Raw genomic sequence first — 21,119 nt, 5'->3', positions numbered from 1 at the left:
CACTCCTCTACATGGAGGTTTTAAAGCCACAGATGCTGTGAAATTTAGCCTGAGTTTTAGGTAGCCTGCAGGATCCAAACAGTTTGTATCTCCGCTCATATCTCCGTTTCAGAGAAACGGTTGAGAGGGGCTTTTGATTCTGCTGACTCAGATGTTTTAGCATCTCTGGACCTCAGCTGCAGTCACGCAGACCTGTGCTTGGGTGCCTGGGAGCAAGGTGTGGGCAGCGCTGCCTTGGCTGTGTTTGTGCACTGGGGATACTGGCTGCGTGGAGCTGTTGGGAGGTGGGTGCAAAGATGAGCCCCTGGGCAGCTCTGGGAGCAATGACAAAAAGTGCTGAATTCCAGAGATGGACAGGCATCACTGGACTGTCATGTATGACACATATCCCCAGAAGGGGACTAACCCAGTGCTTCTAAAATGGGTATTTTTTTTTTTGTTAAATGAATGAATTCTTAGATATAGTTAATGCAAACATGTTTCCTGGTAGATATGGCACTGAGCCTGGCTCTTTCCACTGTCTAGCAAAAGTGATAATGAACTTCAAATAACTATTAAATGTACTAAATGGCAACCTGTTTTGTTTTTTTCAGGTTGATTTTCATTTTAATACAAACCGGTGAAGATGACACCAAAGCATGAAAAACAAGTAAGTCATGTCTAAGCTTTAATAAAAAAAGATTCTAGTTTGGTGGTTGTGGATTGAATTTCACTAAGGTTCACGTAGACCAGGAAAGATTGGTTGTATTCTTCATGCTTTTAATTGCCAAGCTACAGAATATTCTGGCGTGATGCTGTGCCAGTTCCTTCTATTAAAGCTTGATGGAAAAATCAAACATTCATTGGATCAGAGGGAAGTAGAGTAAGTGACTCTGTGCGTAAGGGGCTCAGACACTGAGACAGGAGAGAAGGACTTGCATTTCAGTCTTCTGTCCACCAGTCTTCAGGTATTTTGTAGGACATAATGGTTGGAGCTGGGTCTGAGCTCTGATTACCAGATGCGTGGACCACAGGAATCACACTTGCACATTCTCTTTTATTCAGCCCCAATGAACATTTAAAAGTTTCAGACAATGTAATTTGTTCAGCTGTTAGTCTCTTATCAGCCTTACTACTTGGCATGCATGGAGTGAAGATGCCAACACTCCCAGCGTGAAAACCTCCATGTCCTTTGTGGTTGATCATTTTACTAATAGGCAACCTGATGGGAAACTATTATTTTTGGAAGCTTTGTGGAAAATGACTCTTTAGGGGTTATTGACTAATCAAATGTGTAACAGTGGCACCATGGAGCATGAGGTTATCACCTGATATGGTCCTGAGCACAGAGATTTGAATTAAAATGCAGCTGGAATGATTAATGCAAATAATCATCCAATGTGAGATTATTTTTATTCCTCATCCTTGTGGTAGATTTTTTCCCCCCATATTAAAAATAGATGTTTCCATGTCAGATTTCTTATTTTCCTAATAGGAAAATGTTAGACTTCTCAGAAACAGAGTTTTCATGGTCAAATTCTATATAGTAGAGCTTCTTGCTTATCCATGTCTCTGAGTAATCCATTGCATTGTGCAGAAATATTTCCAACAGGAGATGGAGGTGGGGGGGAAGAGGGGGGGGGGAAGGAAGACTTCTTGTATTTGCTTCAGCTGCTTTTATGGTCTACTCTTCCTTTTGAGGCAAACCCAAATGGGAACATTTCCGTTTTCAGTTCTTGTGTCTACATGACCTCAGTGCTGCCCTTTTCCTCTGCTCTCAGCACTCGTGTTCTTTGCATAAGACTGTAACCATGAGGGAGTCGGTATAAACCAGGCTTAGGGGTCATTTTGGCCATTTTGTCATTTATGTGTGACCCTAACTACTTGGACTGCTTCAGGCCTTGAGGACAGAGTAACAAAATGCCACCGGTGCCATGCCTAAACTGGCTGTTTTAGCCAGGAATTAAAAGGTATATCCAGCCAGAAGAGCTGCTCTGTTGATTCCTGCTAGTTAAGTAGTTATGACTGCTTTGGGGGCAGATTTGAAGTTCTTCATGAGGATGTTTGGGACAGCACGGCTGCTGGCATCCATATCAAAGCTATAGCACTAGCAGTTTGGATAGGAAATGTTTTGCTTATGAATTTAGCAGTTTCCAGGGAGAAAGAATAAATGGAGATGCCACTTTTTCCAGTAGCTTTCTGTTGAGTCTATATTGTCCCCAGTGCAATAGGCCTCCACGACCAAGCTTGGACATTTTGAACTGTCAGCACTAAGTTCTGGTTTTGAGAGAATTGTTGCACTTAAGCCAGGACACATACTGTCCTTGAATGTGTGACAGACATGTGTGTATTGTGCCCCTCAATTAAAAACCAAACCAACACAACAAAACCAAACAGACCAAAAAAACTGGAAAGTACATACAATGTGGCATAATAGCTAGATCTGCAATTCTGGAAAAACCAAGCAGAACTGGGTGGGGGAAGAAGACACCTTGAAAAGGATTGCAGCTGACAAAAGTAAAAAGTCCCTGAAACCTTGGCTCTCTTCAGGCTCTGCTTCCCATGTTGTATGGCTGGACTGCAATGCAGTCTTGTGACAAAAGATGAAGTTAGTCTTCATGTGGGCTGTGGGAGGAAGAGGTCAGCCTCACCTCCCCTAGGTGAAAAGATAAACATGGCTATTGAGAGTATCCTAATTTTTATAGCAAGACAGGGAGGGAAAGGAGTATATGCGGAGCAGAAAGGCAATTATTATCCAAAACTGCTGTAATGTGGTGACTGTTTGTAGACTGAGCATACAACAGCAATCTCCCAGAGGAGTATTCTGCCACCTAACATTGCTTGGACCCTAACATAGCCTATATGTGAATATTAGCCTTTACAAGCCTACTTTTATAGGGATGGGGAGGCATAAGCACCTTTTCTGGCAGTGTATCTGCATCTATACTGGGCAGTTAGGGCTGCTTTGATTAAATCAATATTTTTGTCCCAGTGGGGTCTTGTATGCTGGAGAAGGCTTAAAGGTCAAAAGAGGAGGGATAGTCTATGTGTGCAATGCCACTGTTTCAGAGCAGCAGAAACTGTAACGGGAATTGGGATTAACACTTCCTGGGTTCAGGATGTTTACAGGGGAAGTAACCATAGATCTTGAGAAAGGCTGTACATTTTTGGTTTTGTTTTCTAGTTGCTTAATGTTTTATCTTGCTTAATTCTGAACTTGGTATCAGTATTCTTTGGTAAATAAAGGAAAAAAACCCCAAACATCCAGTCTTCTGCTGAAATCCTGGTGTTTCAAATTGGAGTTGACATTGACTGTGTGTGAGGGCTGCAGTTTAGTAAGGTGCTATACTGTACCACAGATCATTTTTACTCTTGGCTCAGTGATGTACTGCCTAGACACCTGCTTGCCACAGCATGCACAGCAGGTCTCCTTTGTTCTATAGGTAGAGTCTGAAGGGTGCTTGAGTTCCTCGCTATTGAAACTCAGTGGCTATTTAATTGGAAATTAAAAGTGTACAGAGTTTTTTGTGTAAATCATGTGGTCTGGAATCATTTGCAGGGTAACCTGTAGCTAACCCACAGCATATCCAGTAGTAACTTTTAATCATAATGCTTTGGTATAATAGAGGTCGAAAGAAGCATTTTACTTCAAAGTTATTTTGATTCTGTACAAAGGAGAGGGTTATAGAGGGTTACTTGGAAATGAAGTAATTTGGGGAACCCGGATAAAAGGAAGGGCAATGAGAAGTCGGCACGGCAGTAGATGAGAGGAAGGGGACCGAGGTTAGGCTATGAGCAAGCTACCTGCAGTTGTGACTCCTGGGGACAGCAGTTGAAGGGAAGAGGACAGCAGTGTCCCATTTGAAGCTTCCTGGTGTAATTCCTCTTCTTCCACTTGCAGGACTGATGCATTTAGCGCTCAGGAAAGAAAAGAAAGTATGTTTAGGAGAAGTGGTTGCAGCTCTGGGGAAGAGTGGGACACAGGGAAGTAGGAGGCTGGGGAAGACAAAAACTTGGGAGAATGTAAGACTGGATATGAAAAGAAGTTACGGTGGGTCCGAAATTATGCTGTGTCTGTATATGTATGCTAAATATGGTAGTGAGGCACGTGGAAAAAACTCAGCCAAAAATGGTTTCCTCTCCTTTGTTCAGCACGTTGCTCAGGAGGGGAATAACTTCCTCATGCCCTGCCCCAGCATTTTTATACAAGTAAAGGTATAACCCTCAGCTGGTAGAAGTGATTACGGTTCTGTTCATTTATTCCTCTTGTGCCATGTTGGCAGGGGGTTAAAAAGCTGCAGAGGAGAATCGGGCCTCTGGTACTCTTCAGTGAGGAAAGAAGCAGCAGAGCTGGTGGGAGCTTTTCAAATGGGATTTCTTTGGCAAGGTGCTCGTGACACACACCAAAAGCATATCCAGCAATAATGCAGAAAACACCCCTGTGACTAGGAGCTGGGCTAAGTGAGGTAAAACTGTGGGCTGTATCCAGCCATCAGGCCATGGGCTCCCCATCCCTGAGGCAGTACTGCCTGGAAATCAGCATGGTAAATGATTTATTCCAGACCATGAATGCCTCCCTGACATGTACAGGGTGCAATGACTGTTCAGGAAAAAAAAAAATCTTTTCCATTCAAGGATATCATTGTTCTCCGGTCCGTCTGTTGAAGGTTGCTGCTGGTGGCATGCTGAAGTGTGTGTGGTGGTGGGAGAAGACTTGGCTGAAAAGTAAATGTTTCTTTTCTGACATCTGTGGTTTGGTCATGGAGAAACACATTTTGAGAGCTTTCTAGCTCAATATTTTTTTGATTTATGCAAGGTCGTACTAAAAAAGCATGTTATTTACCAGAGACGCTGTCATTCCTCCCACAGTTGATTCCTGTACCTGGAGATCTTGTACAGTGCCTTCCTCTTGGGGAGGGACCATATCTACAGCTTAAAATGATGTGTTTTTCTTTAGCTGAGTCATTGTTTAAGTGGTTGGCTTAACCCTTTGGGTAAATAGCTTATTTAAGCAACTGAAGTAGGGCAGCCTATTCATTTTTTGGGAAATAGCAGGTAGTTAGGCACGTTTTCAACCTTTCTATCCTAAAGAAACCTTTTCCATCCCAGTATGAACATACAGATTACTGGTTTTTCGTTTTGGGGGTTTTTTGGTTTAAACATGATATAAGTTTTCACATGGTCATCGCTAAGGATACTTGGTAGCATGTAATTCTTTAGCCTCTTCCAGTTCCTGTTAGTGATGCCCAGTTGCATGACAGTAATGCACACAGGCCTCTCGCACTCCTTCGGGATACCTCTGAATTATTATATAAATGCAGGAATTAAAAGGAAACAGACTATATATACAACTTCTGTGACGAATACCCTATTTCATTGTCCCCCCAAAATGGGGAATTAGGCTCTGCAGTGTGGCTGTGTTGCTTCCTTGGGCAGATGGATGGGCAGAATGGGATACAGCAGACCCCAGGTCCTCCATCCTTGGGTGTACTCTGTGCCTTAAGTTCCTGGTGTATCAGGAAGCGTATGCGGCATGGCAGAGGAGGATGATTCATCTCCTTCCACATGGTATCTTGAGACCTTGAATTCCCTGTGTTGAATTTGTGCTCGGGGCCATTAATAGTGGCACATCCTTTTCCACTGGGCTGGAGCAAGTCATTTGGGGTGTAGAAAAAAGACAGTTCTTCAGCTGCTTGTGGAGGTACTGAGCACTTACCTCGGATCCCTGAAATCAATGGGTATAAATACTTGATTTAAAAAAATATAGGTACAATGACAAAAGAAATTTAGGACCAAATAAAATGCTATATGTATGTATTGGGTACATGGAACAGGTTTGTAATGCATTCTTTGTGAATATTGACGACAAGGGTGGGAAAAGTCTAGTTCTGTCTTAACGTGTGTGACTTCGAATGTTAGGTTTTTAGTTTGTAGCTACTGAGATAGCCAGATCTCCAATGCATGAAACATGTATGGCTTTTCACAGTATTACTTAATCTGAAATACTCCCTTTCAGCTAGCAGTTTGGCAAGGGATTTCCCAGACATGTGGTGTAGCTCAGATGATTCATTGCTTTTTGCTTCCCCTTTTATAGGGTTGCAAAATTCAATAAAACAGCAGTTCAGCTTTTAATCTGAGCACAGTAGTTTGTGGAACAGCAGAGCAATCAAGAGAGTCTTTCAGGCTCCCTTTGTCTTCTGAAATTAATTGCTTGATTTTTATTATGCACTTGCAGGAATTTGTAACTGTCTTGGTGCGAGACCCCAGGACACAAAAAGAAGACTCGTGGCATTCTTACATAGACTATGAGATATTTATTCACGTAAGTATAAAATATATCAGTGCAGATTCTTTGCATTCTTATTGCTGTTTCTGTCCAAGCCAGGGTTGTCTTTGGGGTATTAATGGAATTTCTTTATACCATTTCTGGGAGGCTGGAGGATATTATTCTCCTTTTAACAGCTGAGATGCAGTGGAAGAGGTAAGGCAAGTTGGCCAAAGGCAGTGCAGAAGGTCTGTGACAGCTGGGGGGTGAACCTGCTACTCTGTTCACATGGGCACTCCACAATGTCTTGCAACAGAGACTATTCTTAGCTTTGGTTATCAACTAGAAGATTGTCATAGTCAGTGATGTCTTACCATTATAGAAGTTTGCTGTCCAGGTATTCATGGAAAAACAACTTTCTTTTCAAGTAATTATCTGGTTATTTGTACTTCAAATTATCCTGAGTTGTTCTTTTTACCAAGTTATTTGATTGCTGCAGTGTGGTTGTTTTCAGTGTACCTTGACATTCATATTATGCTAGTTCAGTGGTGCTTGGATGTGTCAACCAACTACATTTGTGTTTATGATTGTAGTCTACTATACGTTAATGGGAGTGCACTTAGAATTATGGTTCTCTTGTGTCTTAAATCTGTCCTATACATAATCTTATTTTATTGATTATTCTTCTTTGGTGGATTACATATGGAAGGAGTTATCCTACTTTCCCAAATCTAGATTGAGGGATTTTAATTGCAAAGTGAAAAAATTTTTTGTGAAGTGTGTCAAATATTAGGTGAAGAATTTGAGAGCTCCGAGTTACGTGGTTATGCTTGGCACAAGACCAAAAGCATTTCCTTCCTGTGTGGCAGTTAAGCATTCAGTGTAATGAGAGCAAGCAGTCAAATGATGGCTTGTTAAATGTCCATCATGACAAGTACTTCTCTCCTGTGTGGTGATCAGAGCTGTGAAACTTTCACAATTTGCAATATGGTTTAAGTGCTGGTTCCATAGCAACTATATTTTTGACTTCCGGTAAATAGAAATTCTGGAGATTTGGCAGGGCAGGTGCTGTATTACTGTTTCAGAGGCGTTGGTGCTTCTGAATAGAGGTATATTACTGGCTTTCTCAGTGGCTGCTAAATTGGGGTGATGCCATTTAGACCCAGTGTTATATGATTCAGCACTGGGCATCTCTGAAGCTGATAAGCATCAGCTCAGCTTCCTACCAGCACAATGCCAGGGCTTTCAGAGACCAGGTCTCTAGGTTGGTCCTACCATCCAGGCTTCTCCATGGATTCAAAATCTTGGGTCTGCCAGGCTCTTAGACAGCTGGGTTCCCCTTCTGCCCAGCTCCTAGAGCATTTGGCTTCTTAAACTGTGAGGTATCCCGGATACTCACCTACTCCAGAAAGCTGGCATCTTTGGGCCCTCCACAATCTGCATCATGTGGCTGTCTAGGAGCTGTGGCTCCTGGCAGGCAGTTGAGGGTGGGCTGGACTGCAGGCAGATTTATAATGGAGTCCTGTCTGGTAGGTGGAGTTTTATCTAAATGTATGCTCCACAGGAAAATTTGGCAAAAACATTTAATTTCCATGAATTGTTTCTCTTTTGATGAATTGGCATTTTTCTGGTGGGCTAATAGTGTTCTGTGGGAAAATTTCCAAATGCTGCCACTTGCGGAGAGCAGTCACATTGGGTTTTTTTATTTGGTTTAAGTAGGATTGCATACTGGAAGAACTCTATGTAGCTAACTGTTTGCAGGATTATAACTAGAACAGCTAAACATGATTTCCCCCCCTGCAAAGACTGGCATTATCTGCTGAAACTTCTTTCTGAGATCTTTTTTCCTGTTACTGCAAGTTGTACCGTAATCCATATGTCTTGCTTTTAAAAAGAAAAAAAGCGATGAAAAATAATTCCCTGAGAAGCAGGAGAAACTGTCACCAGTCCTGTCTGAGATAAAGCACAGTCCTTAACCTAAACTGAATTAAGGCCAAGCTTTCCATTGGTGTCTCAGGGATTAGCATCTCGGATGTGTTTTTAATACCATGGCTGCACTTTAGCTTAAGCTGATTTACAAAGCAAAGTGTTTTTTATTTCCCAACAGACAAACAGTATGTGCTTCACAAGGAAAACATCCTGTGTTAGACGACGCTTTCGAGAGTTCGTTTGGCTTCGGCAGAGACTTCAGAGCAATGCAGTGCTTATGTGAGCAACTTTATGTATGGCTATTTAATAATCTGTCAATCATGGAAGGGGAGGATTGTTTCATCTTTATTCTGAGAATTACAGAAATCAGAGCTGGAAAGTGTCCTGTGTTTCTTACTAGCACAAGTTTATTCTCTGTAAGGCGTTTTCTCTGCTGTAAATGCAGAAGAATGTGGTTTGTACTGATAGCCTTGGTTTGGTAAGTTAAGCCCCGTCTAACTTGTAACAGATTTGATCTGCATTTCCTTTTCCTATGCATAGGTAGCTGAAATAGCAATCTAGCATAAGTGTACGTACCTCCTCTCTGCACTTTTAGGATGTGCTTGGGTTCTGTGAGGACCATAAGAGACCCAGCCAGGCATTCATGCAGGCTTTATGACTGGACCAGAAAAGTCACATTCATTTATTTTTCCCTTTGAGGTGCATGAGAAGCCCTCCAGTTTCTCAACCTTGTGTTCCCAAATTCGATTTCATGAGCTTCTGGAACATGACCCATGATTTTCATATGCTCGGGGTTGGCATTTGATTACTGTATTTTTCTGCGCTGTTTCAGATTTGGTTTTAACTGTGTATTTGCTTCTTGTTTATAAAGACAGCTACCTGAACTGCCATCTAAAACTCCCTTTTTCAATATGAACAATCCTCATCACGTGGACCATCGCCGGCAGGGTCTGCAAGAATTCCTGGAAAAGTAAGTACAGTCTATCCTAGGGATGTTGGCATTTTTTATGATGTCATCAATGTTCTGGTTTAAAATAGCTCATCTCTGGTACTTGAGAGCCACCGTGTGGTCATCTGTACATGTTACACATTTGGTTTTATTTTTTATTTGCACAGTCATATTTCATACACGTGACTTCAGCTCTATAGGTTATAAGGCTTTTCCATTGTGTTTCACTGCATTGGTTATAAATAATAGTTTTGGATTTATGTCACTTTGCAATTGTGTACTGAGGTTGGGAGATCTTTCACTGTGATGTCTATTTCTATCTTTCAAGAATGAGATAGATATTCTCATACAAAGAAACAGACTTCTCTCTCTCATTATGTTTATGGAAAATCAGTGTCTTTGTGGGCTAAACCCCTGGGAACCTGGGAAAAATCTGTAGTGAGATCTCCTAACACAGATATTTCCTATAATGCCAATTACTTTGTTTACCAGTCCCACTAACATAAACAAGCTCTAGCAGCTGTGACCATTTTCAGTACAGCTGCAATCTGTGTAAAATTATTCATCAGGCTTAGCTAGAATCTGACCTGTGTTACAAGGGAATGCTGTATGAGTTTCAGTACTGCATTCCTCAGCCCTGCTGCTGTAACCACTTCACCTTCTGCAGTGGCAGAGACCCTGTTGGTGTAATTTTCTGCTTTCTCTGCCATTCTTATAGTACCCTGGCACTGCCAGTGAGAGAGCAGGCTGCTTACAGCTGCTGGGGCAGGAATTGGGTATGCATTTACAGCTTCTCTTTAGCCACTGCTCGGGGTAAGGGCATGGTACAACACTGCAAGAAAAGACTATTAATCTTCTTTCAGTGTCAATGTTTCCATGAATCAGAACTGCATAAGCAAAGGAAAAAGCATATCATTTAAGTAGGCTTTAAGCCTTGTGCTGAGTGGGTAGAGGAATATTGGACCCACTGTTTTTCCAGTCAGTGTATTATAATTATAAGCCTCCCTAACAGACAACAAATCATTGGTCCTGAGGTGTATTAGGCTTAAGAGCTGAAGGCAGGAAGAGCTAACTGCTGTACGAGTAATATTCTGTATACAGTTACATAGGATCTGTGACCGAAAGGATACCCAATAAATACTGGTTGAAGGCATGTCTAACAGGGAAGGGAAAGCAGAAGAGGATCAGAGGGTTTTTTCTGCACTTCAGGAAAGAAGGGTGGTGACGTAGAGTGACTGTGCTTCTAGAGGTGATAATATTAATGGACATACAAAGGGTATGGTAGTTCAGGTCCCTGGGTCTGAGCAGTTCTAGCTTAGCTGTGCTGTCCCATGGAGTAGTGCGTTTCTAAAATCACTCTTATTTTAAAATGGCAAAGAGGCCAATCTGGTAACGAGGTACAGTATTTCAGCATCAAAAATATTTGCAACCACTGTCTGTGCTTCAGAAGGCAAACCAGAGAGGTAGATTCTCTTAAAACACATCCTCGCTCTCCAATTTTGTGGATATCTGTAGCTTAAATGGGTGCTGACAGCAGAAAATGACAGCATGTGGAGCATTTTACTTCACTGCTGTTAGTCCAGGAAAGGGAAAAGAAGCACCTCTGTTGTAAGGTAAAGATTTAAATGTTTGAACTTGGATGCTGTTTAGAAAGGTGTTAGCTTTCTCTCAGCCCTGGGGAACAGTTGGAAGGAATTTTCAGGTAGAGTTGTGTAGTGATGAATTGGCTTGGCGCCTTATGTGCTGTACCATTGCCCTCTGCTGGCTGGCACCTCTGTGCTGCTGCTGCTGCTTACAGAAGGGATCTTTTTACTGCCTCAGCTAGGCTGCCATGATGGTTTTTTTCCCTTTTTTTTTAACGAGTATGAACCAAAGGTTATGACTTCTTTCTCTGAAATTGAATTTATGGGACTCATTAACAAGTGTGCGTGTGTGTGTGTAATATATATACACACACTTGACTTTAATAAGCTCTAGGGCTGGGTGATTGCATGTTCTGTAGTGTGGCAATGCCAGGGGAAGCAGGACCTCCCTGGTATATTAGCAAGGGGGTGGGAAAGGAGCCAGAAAGTAGTTGCATGGAGTGGTGTAACCCAGAACTGCAAGGCGGAGTGCTCTGTTTGCCCCAGCAATGACGGCAGTCGCCATGCACAAGCTTACAGCCCTGCTGGTGTTTCTTTGTGGCAGCGGGAAGAAATGGGATTGGAGCCTGTGTGGACCTGTCAAGGGAAGAGGTTCACAGGTAACATTTTTCAAATGCCCACATGCGACGCAGGAACCCGAGCTCCTCTCTGCACTCAGTGCCTTGTGAGGTTTTCAGGACCCAAGCTATCTCTGAAATGGAGTTTAGATCTTTCGCAGTCTCAGTTTATTCCCTGTGCCTGTTGCTGTGTGAGCAGGTTGCTGTAGTGTCTGCCTGGGCAGGAGCCACGTGCCCGAGGAGTAAGGATCGAGCGGCGGGAGGCTCTCTGGTACTTGGCTTCTGGCCCTGGGAGCACCTCCATATTGCCTGTATGTAGATGCCTATGGAGTTCTCTTGTCCTCCTTCACGTCTCGCTCCAGAACAAGTTAGCACGGGGCAAGGTGCGTACTTGGAGCCTTTGTGAAGCCTCTCCGTGCTGAGCACAATAGGACGAGAATTAGGCCAACAGCTGGAAACTAAAGCAAAGCACTAGAGTTTGCTGAAATCTGGAAAGGAGTGTCCCATTTTGATTTGGCTTTACTGCACAAATTCAGGGTAAGACCTGCTTGTCTTACAGGTTATTATCTCTGAGTGATGAAGAGCCGTAAAGCTCACTTCTTGTCTGGGCATAATTTAATATTTCAAGAGGCCATTTGCATTAACGGAAGTCAGCTAGCCCCTTTTCAATTATGAATTACTTTGTAAGAATAAGGAAAATTACGTGTTTTTCCTGGTAAGTATCCTCATCCTTTGAGGATGTCTGTAAATTCACAGGAAAAGCTTATTCTTAAATTAGACCTCAAAATTAAAACACTGTCTTATAATATTAAAGTTCTGTAAGATCCTCTTTGCTTTCATCCCTTTGTAGCTGCACAGGTTTAACTTTGGGGTTTAGATTACCTTCCCAGAAGATCATTGGGGTTTGCTTATTAGAAAACTAATTAACAAAACCATTTTAAATGAAGTTGGGTTCAGTCGCTGGCATTTTTTTTTTATTGAATACAGTTGGATCCCCCAAAGTTACGTGGTTTAGGAAAAAGGATTAGTCTTCAGTTAGTTTTCAAACATGCAGTTTATGATGAGGTGGAAGACATACTAGGAGTTCTGAGAAATGCAGCACTCGGATCCACAGGAGTCGAAGGACATCCACAGTGTTGCTGCTCCAGGTGGCTGTGCGTTGGGCTCACTTGGTGCTGGAGCAAGCAAGCCACCCAAAACTCGGCTGCCTAAGGCAGAGCCATTCTCTGGAGGTGGCTGGGGTTTTGCCCTCCTCCTCACACCTCCTTACCTTTCCCACGGCAGTCCCACAAGCAGGACCTGGTGCAGGGTCAGAGGTGACCAGAGGAAGGTTCACCTTCCACCTTCCTCTCCCAGAGGTGTCTCCACCAGGCGCTTCCTCAGGGATGTGGAAAGTGGGAGTCTGGCTCCAAAAGCGATGGATGCCAGCTTGCCGGGGCTCAGGCGGGAGCATCGGTGGCCGTGGGGCAGGTGGGATCTCCTCGGGTGGGTGGTGGCTGCCTCCTTCCAATGGAGCCTTGCTAATATTTCCTATCTGGCGAGTGAAGTGAATAATGCCTAGCAGGTGCGTGTCACTTGGTCCTTTCCTAAACGTATGCATTATCAGATGCCCAACAGTTGCTTCACAGTTGCTCGCTATCAGTAACATTTCCTCCCGTATAAAAAATGAAGGAGGAAACAGTCGGCTTTTTTTAAGAGGAAACTGGGGCTTTCTTTGTTTGCTGTGGGCTGGGGCTCAGGGCTCGATGCTCAATAGAGGGCACCACAGCACAGGCTGTCATCATCCCCCGCCTCTCAACTCCTCTTTTTTATTTATTTTTTTCCTTCCCTTGCTCTCATGGTATGATGTAAATGGGCAGAATAAATTTGTCAAAAACAAAATCAGAGTGTTAACCTTCCACACACATGCAAGTGTGCATCTGTCATTGTATTAGGTTACAGTAGATACAGGAAATCTTTAGTTAGGATTAAGTTGTACTGTTCAGCCATATGTTGTTCTCCTCCAGCAGAACAGTGTATAATATACCTAATAAAATCATGTTGAAGAAAACCAGATTTTGGACCTTGTCCAAATAAGACAAAACACATGTTTTGTCTTTTGTAAATGTTCTTGCTGTAACACGGGAAGGAGAAATACTCCTCGTATAGTATCCAGCATTTCCTTCAAAAAGGACATTATTTCTCCTGATTGTGAAGTGACGTTTTTCGGCCCTGCTTCTTTAAAGGTCTAGAGATCATGAGAGTTTACTGAAAGCTTACAAACAAAGATTCGCGTGGCTGTGAATAAAAAATGATTTTATTATCTCTAATTCAAATGTAGAGCCTTGTCCTGCAGCCCCCTTAATCACATAAGTAGTCATTATGCACGTGAGCAATCTGGCCGAGAGGAGTGAGATCTCTGACAAGTAATGACTACTGATGGGATCAAGACTTGCAGGATTTAGCCTTTCCTTCTTATTCCAGGCGTGCATAGAAAGTCTGTTGTTCTCTTAAGTACGCTCAGTCAGTTTATAGGAATTATCACCGTGAGCCGTGACTCTTCCATTAGCGCAACAGCAGCGAGAGCTGATTTACATCGCTGTAACCGCAGCTTTGCATTGACACTGGCTGTAATAAAACTGTTTGAGAAGCACTGGGAGAGCTACTGGTTGTGGTCAAACTGCTCACGCGTTCAGCCTCTGCTAAGACATCCAAGTATTAATATTATGACACTCTGCCTTTCCTCTTGTGTTTTTAATTTGTTAGGTGGTGTTTTGTAATTTTGATTTTTAAAGTCCTTGGAGCCAAGTCTATTTTTTTAGATGTACAACCCTTCATGTAGTGAGTCCCCAGGACAGCAAAAGCCCTGGAGAGCAACTGCTATACCAGCACTTACTACTACTAGTAACATCTGGTGACAAATGTATGGTTATTTCCTTGAAGGAGTATTTTGAACAGGAAGGCATAACGCTTACGGATAGCACAGAATTTATTTTTCATTTTGATTGCTTGAAGGATGCAATTAAAAAGCAATCTAACCTGTTGGTTCAGATGGGGGGGAAGGGGGAAGCAGAAGTTATATTTTTTTAATTAAAAGAAAGAAAAAAATTCTTCAAGGGTATGACTGGGTGAAAGGTGTTCATGTATTTGCTTTCAGGATGGTTTTAAGTGGTTTGCAAAATGCATTGAGTGTTTGGTCCCCTCCCCCCCTTGTGAACATATATATGCACATATACATGTATCTATGTATCTGTATGTGTGTGATTAGCTTTATGAACATCTTTCTGTTTCTTCGCCTTGGTTTCTCTTCACTCCTTTCACCTCCAGATGGCACTATGAAGCAGAAAAGAAAATTACTGTGAAATAATGAGTCCAATGTAAAGTAAAATTGGAAATTGAATTATAGCTGCAGAAAAAGGACAGTAGCCTTGAGGTCCTGATCAGTCTGTACTCTTACTTATCACTTTTGTTTGCTGTTCCATGTGTTAGGTTACTGCCGAGTTAATAACAGTGCTTTAGCAGTTCAAGGCTTAGCAGAATTGTACTGGACATGAAATAAAGCTAAAATGAATTTGTGTCCAATATCATTGACATTAATGCTCATTACTTCTCTGGTGTAATGCCTCAAACCATCTAAAATCAATTTTAAAGATTACCCATTATTTTATAAAGAAAATAAAATACATTTCAAACAGCAACAGAGCTGTAAGTGTAGTGTAATCTCATGAACAGTTAGTTACTTGTGTTTTTGCTGGTTGGCAGGAAACTTTTGAAGGTGCAGCAAGAGGAGAATCTGTGAAACTAAATGCCATCCACAGAATTTAATGTCTTGGCTTTTTGCTGGGTTACTTGGTATTAGACACGCAAATGTTAGAATTGCGGAAATGTGCATCCCCTCATTGTGCTCGTAAGCCTGGGAAAAACAGTAACTCTAGTTACTCCACAGTAAACTCCAGCATGTTATTTTTCTTTTTTTCTTTCTTTTTTTTAAGAGGAAGAAAAGAGGAAGGAGAATATTTACTCGCCCAGTTGAATAAACTATAAACGTGGATTTATTGTGTGGAATGATACTTTTTCTTTTACTTCTTGTTGCAATGTTTGGCTTTGTTTGGAATGTATGTTTATCAAGAGTCAAGGCTGAAATCCTCTTTTACTGGCTGCTGAATGATGGCTTTTCAAACTGTATTCATGAAGCTGTTGCTGTCAAGGTGTGTAGACCTGTAAATTCTGTGTTTTGAATCATTTTTACACAGCATTTGCTGGCTTCTTTTAGACTACGAAGAAGTTTATTTGTGTATTAATACACTGCGTGCATTGATTTTTACAGATGTCTATTTGCTATGTTTATTTTTAAGTAAAATTGTGAGAATTTAGATCGGATTGAAAAAGCTTTCTCTAGGTATGAAAGTGTGCTTATTTTGAACTTCAGTGAAATCTGGTCCTTCTGAGACTGAATTTGAAATGCACCTGGTAGATCATTAGGGTCATTGCAGAGATTTCCTCATTGGAACGTGTCAAAGTTTGAGTTATTTGGTTGAGCCTGTGTGTGTGTTTACCTAGGCAAATGAAATGTGTGTGTACACAAACATCCTGCATTTTCAGTTAGATATCTCTTATTACTTATTTTGGTTTGGCAGATTTTTATAGGCTTAGATGAAGCCAAAAATCCTTTAGTGTATTTATAAAATGTTATTGTAATGTTCGCCACCTTAGAGAACAGTTTTCAGAATGTATTTGTGTTTTAAAACATTACAGTCCAAACACACCGTTAATCTTATTTGAGAGAAGGAACTAATCAGTTATACTTTTCATTTTAGTCAAGAGTACGTACAGAATGCAATATTTCTTTCTGCTCTTACTAGTTCTTACATTCACGTCATCTCTTGTTTCCTATTGCATAGCAATGACTTTTTTGGAAATGATGTAATCTAAATGAGTAGAAATAGGTAAATATTGACTCTTAATAGTTTTGATTTGTTTAAAGTTATTTTAATAATTTTCTGTGGAGCACTGTTTGGCATGGTCATAGGCTCTGATGACTTTATTACATGAGTAAAATTAAATGTACATATAAAAAAAAATCTCTTGTTAATCATTCTAAGATTTGCATATTAAAGAATTCATTCTTTAGAGAAATGTTCCAGCAAAGTTGCCCCACCCCCCAAATAGTGATGATAATCTTCAATTCTCAGTCCTTGTAAAACTATCTCTACAACTTTCTGTGTTACTGGAATGTATTGTATTTTGTTTACTCTCACTTGATGTAAGTAAATACTCAGTGCTAAATTTATTTGAAGACTTAATTTAAAATACATATAACACAAAGATTAAAATGGACTTTTGAAAAGAATAGCTGGAATGAAATAGTATTTAAGATTCCCTAAAAACTGTAAGTAAATTTAAATCAGTATTAGCATTTTAATTCTAGCTTAAATGTATGCATATTTGTAAAAGTGTAAATGATTTTGGCTAGCATCAGCTCTGTTCACAGGTATTTCAAAGTCCTGACACTGCATGTGTATGATGTCCTCTGTCTCAGTACACACTTCTTTCCCCCACCAAAGAAATTGGTGCCTTGTAAGTTTTAGAAAAGCTTAGCTATTAAAAAAAAAAAAAAGCGTTCTCAAATGGAGACCAAATTTTCATAAGAGTATATGCCTCCAACTGCCTAAAAATCATTAATTGATCCATGTGGTAATAACAGATGGTTAAATGGAAGAAATGTCCTTGATGTTATTCTAATAGCAGATGTGCCTAACTATTAGCTTCGTGTTTTTACTCACCTAAAATTCCAAATAATGTAATAAGAAAGTAACACACACCTAATCATTTTAATATGTTCATTACCTTCTGTTACTGATTTAGGATTCATCTGAAAACTTAAAAGCAGGACATCATTTAGAATTTGTTCTGGCGAAAATATGTGTGTATGTGCATCTATATAAAAACATTTAACTTTTTTTCGTGTTCCAGGATCCTACAAGACGCATTATTGCTTTCAGACAGTAGGCTTCACCTCTTCTTACAGACTCAGCTAAGCCCAGAAGATATGGAGGCTTGTGTATCTGGACATACCAAATACTCTGTTGCTGATGCGATTCATAAGTTTGCCTCTTTGAACAGACGTTTTCCTATAGAAGAAGAAGAGAAAAAAAAAGGAAAAAACGATGCGGACTCTGATTCAGAGAGGTGATTTCTGTATTTCCTTACTTTCTGAGATTATATATACATACATACACACGCGCATGCTTTGCTTTTTTTGTTGATGTAATACTAAGATAATGAAAAAATTAATTGACTGAGATTTTATTGAGCTGTGACAGCTCATCATAGAAGTCTTCACACACACCTCCACACTGAATTAATGAATGCAGTAGAAATTCAATTATCTGCATTCTGATTATGTGAATTTCATTTAGTCAGACTTGAATTATTCGCGTTTAAATTATCTTGCTAAAAAAATATCCAACTGCACTCCAAATGGCTAATTAAAAGTCCAAATTTCCTGTCTCTCTTTGTGACTGGAGATAATTAAAGTTCTCCTCTGTTACTCAGGCTTTGAGTGTGTTGTGAAAACCAATTTCCTCCTTTTATATTTTTTTTTTTTTTTTTTTTTTTTTTTTTTTTCCCTCTCTCTCCCCTTTTCTGCAGTTCATCCTCCGGGCTCGGACCTAGTGATGACAGCATTTCATGTGGATGTAAAGCAAGCCCAGCTTCTGAAGAATCATGAAAAATCATTCCTGTATTGCTATCTTAAGGACAGTACAAAGTGGTTTCCGCTCTGTTTACTGGTAACATGTACCACATAAACACGGCTGGCTGGTAACATGTATCTAAAAGACACGTCATCAATACAACCATATGTCCTTACGAAATTTTCAAAACAGAGCTTGATACCATTTCTTTGTTGATTTATTACATATGTTGATTCAGGTCTACACGCTACCTATTACATTTAGGTTTTTATGACTATTAAAATCTCAGTATTGGGTAAGTCATGCTCTGCTGACATACGTGGCAGTTAAAATATTTCCCTTAGTGAGTGCATGTCTCAGATCTGGAAAATAAAGATAACTTAATTCCTCATCTTAAAAGTTGGTATATCATATCAAATATATTCAAAGCATCTTTTTGTAATTTGCATCAGAGAAGTTTCATCTTTAGAAGTCATTTGACATTGGTGATGAAATTACATACCCCGCAAGGTATTAACTTTTTAAAGTAGCTCAGCAACATCAGCAAAACAACATTTGTACAAACTATATGCTGCTGACAATTTGAGATATAAATATATCTTCCCCTGGTCTTTCTGTAATGTTTATGGAAAGCTCGGTTTTATCATGCGTAAGAACTGAAGGCCAAAATTCTTGAGCGTGGTTGCTTGGAAGTTAGAAATATTAATAAAAATGACATCATTTCTAGCCTTGCTGTGGAGATTCTCAGTTCCCAGGGAATTATGGATAGTTGTTCCTAGTGAAAATCCTGGATGAAGTCCATGGAAACCAATGGCTGAATTTTGCATCGACCTCGCTAGGGCCAGGACTTCATCCAGCATGTTTAACTTTAGGCACCTATATTTGAAGATGCTGGGGGAGATGTTTTAGTTTAGCAGCTCAGAGAGTATCTCCCTCTCCAAGATGATGATAATCACATAGCTAATAACATGCTTTACAGATGTGGACCTCTCCACTCTTTAGGAGTAACAGGAGCTGCTGATTTCATTGTGGCTATAGTTAACAAGTTGGAATATTGACTTTTTCACAAAAGGCAGGCTTGAACACAACTTCGTAACCACCAACGCTTATTTTGATTAAACATCAGTTTTGCTCTTTATTGTTAACAGCAGCTGTGTAGTGTCTTGTCCCAGATTCTGTCAAAGGAATATGTTTCACTGCACTGTTGTATTTATATTTGACATTTAACTGCTATTAAAAAGAGCTAGGGGGTCTGATCACCCTTAGCAAAGCTCCCATTAACTTCGGTGCTGTAGTTACCAGCCTAGAAATGGAGATGCATATATATAAATAGATAGATAGATATGTTTGGGGTTTGTTTTTTTTTTTAAGAATTCTGTGGATGCTTTCAAAGAAGGAGCATTTTAAACCTGTGAAGTACAGAAACAATAGATTATTAAATGGCCAGCTAATAAAGAGTAGCATAGGCATGTGTGGGCATGCTTTTTTAAAGCATCCAGCTGGGAATGTGTGTAATTTTAGAAACATGTTTTAATAGCCCGAGGATAACATCTCTTAGGTAACTACTTTAAGCCACTGTATTTTGTTGATGGTAGCACTTTTATAAGACAAATATTGGTGTTTCTTTTTGCTGGGTCTTACTGAATTGCACAAATGTATCTATTCACCTTCTCAGCTTGTGAGTTAGCAGCAACATTATTTTAATGTGAAAGTGGTAACATTTAATTAGAGCAACAAGTTATCACTAAAAGTAGCTTAAAAAATAGCTGCTAACTGCCAGGCAGAGATTTTGATTACTTGACTTTTTTCTTTTTTTTTTTCTTTTTTTTCTTTTTTTTTAAGATGGCACATTACAAGAAAAATTGTTTAGTGCATTTATTTACAAGATGGGGAAAATATAAAAACAAAAGCTGGAATAATGTCTGAGAAAGATATTTGTGTTTTTATTTAATGCAATGTCAGGGTAGTGGGCTTTTATTTTGTTTTAAAAGAATGAGCTAAACTGTTGAAGCACTTTACAATTCTGGCCTATTAACACATCCTCAAAATCTGATGAAAATTACAGAAATAAAAGGTTTGGAGAGCTTTTGTGGCTGGTTTTTATTTTTTAATTCTAGGAGCTTATCTGTATGCCAGTGAGTGTTTTCAGAATGAAGATGTTTCTGAAATAAATATTTGTTTTCTAATAGTTCTTTTGTTGTTCTGTTATTTTCTTTGTCACCCTGTTCAAAAATTCTAAGACTACTGTAACAGAACTTTCTTCTGAGAAGAAATTTCTTTGACAGAAATTTATTTAAATATTTATCTTTTGAATGTTGTTTGCATAGCTAGTATTACTGGAATTTTTCTTATTGAAGGGGAAGAAAAAGTATTCTAGTATGTTGTCTTTTTGTATCAGCTGTATGTAACTGCATATAAGTGCTTTAAGACATTTTGTTTAATTTGGAACATTTAAATGTAACTGCTACAAATTTAAATGTAAAAAATATTTTTAATGTCTTTTATGACTTCAGTGATTTGTTGATTTTTTTCAGCACTGTCATATATTTTGATCAGTTGATCACGAGTATTTTGGTTCTCATTTTATAGTTTTGAAAAATGCCAGTATTTCCTGCTAGTTTTTTTAAACAGGCTAATACGTAGTTCCTAATATCATCTAATTACTATTGCTAGTTTATATGTAATTGCACTAATTTTGAACTCAAAAGCTTCACTTTAGCTTTTGCTTAGAACTTTATATTCTCCTTTTTATGATGATTTCTTAGAAGCTTTTAAGTAATTAAACAAGTTACTACTTTGTCTTGTGTGTAAACCTGCCAGTAAGGTTTCCTTTATTTCAATATCCTAATCACTTTATGACTTACCATGTGTATTTACTCTTCAACTATTTTTGTAATATGTACATATATGCAAACTGTTGTGTTTGGGGTTGTCATCGTTACTGTTTTTGTAGAAAATGTAGAGAAGTGAAAAAACTCCGGTCCTATGTGCTATCAAGTTCTGTAACGTGTAACTTCAGAATATTGTAAACTAGTATTAAGCAACCGGTTACTTACAGTGTCATTGAAATATACTTTGGAGAACGATTGTCTCTTGGAATGAAAATTTTCATTTAAATTGCAC

General features: G+C 39.7%; 1 protein-coding gene across 3 annotated transcripts; it reads left to right on the top strand.

Moving 5' to 3' along the window:
* The first annotated feature begins 593 nt into the window (after positions 1-593).
* Positions 594-19,333, top strand: SNX10 (sorting nexin 10). 3 transcript variants are annotated; one of them, XM_010577568.1, is made up of 6 exons: positions 594-649; positions 6,215-6,301; positions 8,352-8,452; positions 9,045-9,143; positions 17,275-17,490; positions 17,953-19,333. In XM_010577568.1, exons 1-6 carry the CDS (start codon positions 626-628, stop codon positions 18,029-18,031), a joined length of 606 nt encoding a protein of 201 aa, XP_010575870.1. In that variant the 5' UTR covers positions 594-625; the 3' UTR covers positions 18,032-19,333. The 3 variants fall into 3 exon arrangements, with proteins under 3 accessions (XP_010575870.1, XP_010575871.1, XP_010575872.1); XM_010577569.1 differs by lacking the exon at positions 594-649 and adding an exon at positions 4,973-5,034; XM_010577570.1 differs by lacking the exons at positions 594-649; positions 6,215-6,301 and having other exon boundaries at positions 8,376-8,452; positions 9,049-9,143.
* Positions 19,334-21,119: the final 1,786 nt, after the last annotated feature.

Source organism: Haliaeetus leucocephalus, unplaced genomic scaffold (genome assembly GCF_000737465.1).
Source record: "Haliaeetus leucocephalus isolate CR32 unplaced genomic scaffold, Haliaeetus_leucocephalus-4.0 Scaffold566, whole genome shotgun sequence".
In the NCBI taxonomy this organism is placed as follows: Eukaryota; Metazoa; Chordata; class Aves; order Accipitriformes; family Accipitridae; genus Haliaeetus; species Haliaeetus leucocephalus.
This window is presented reverse-complemented; position numbering and strand designations above follow the sequence as displayed.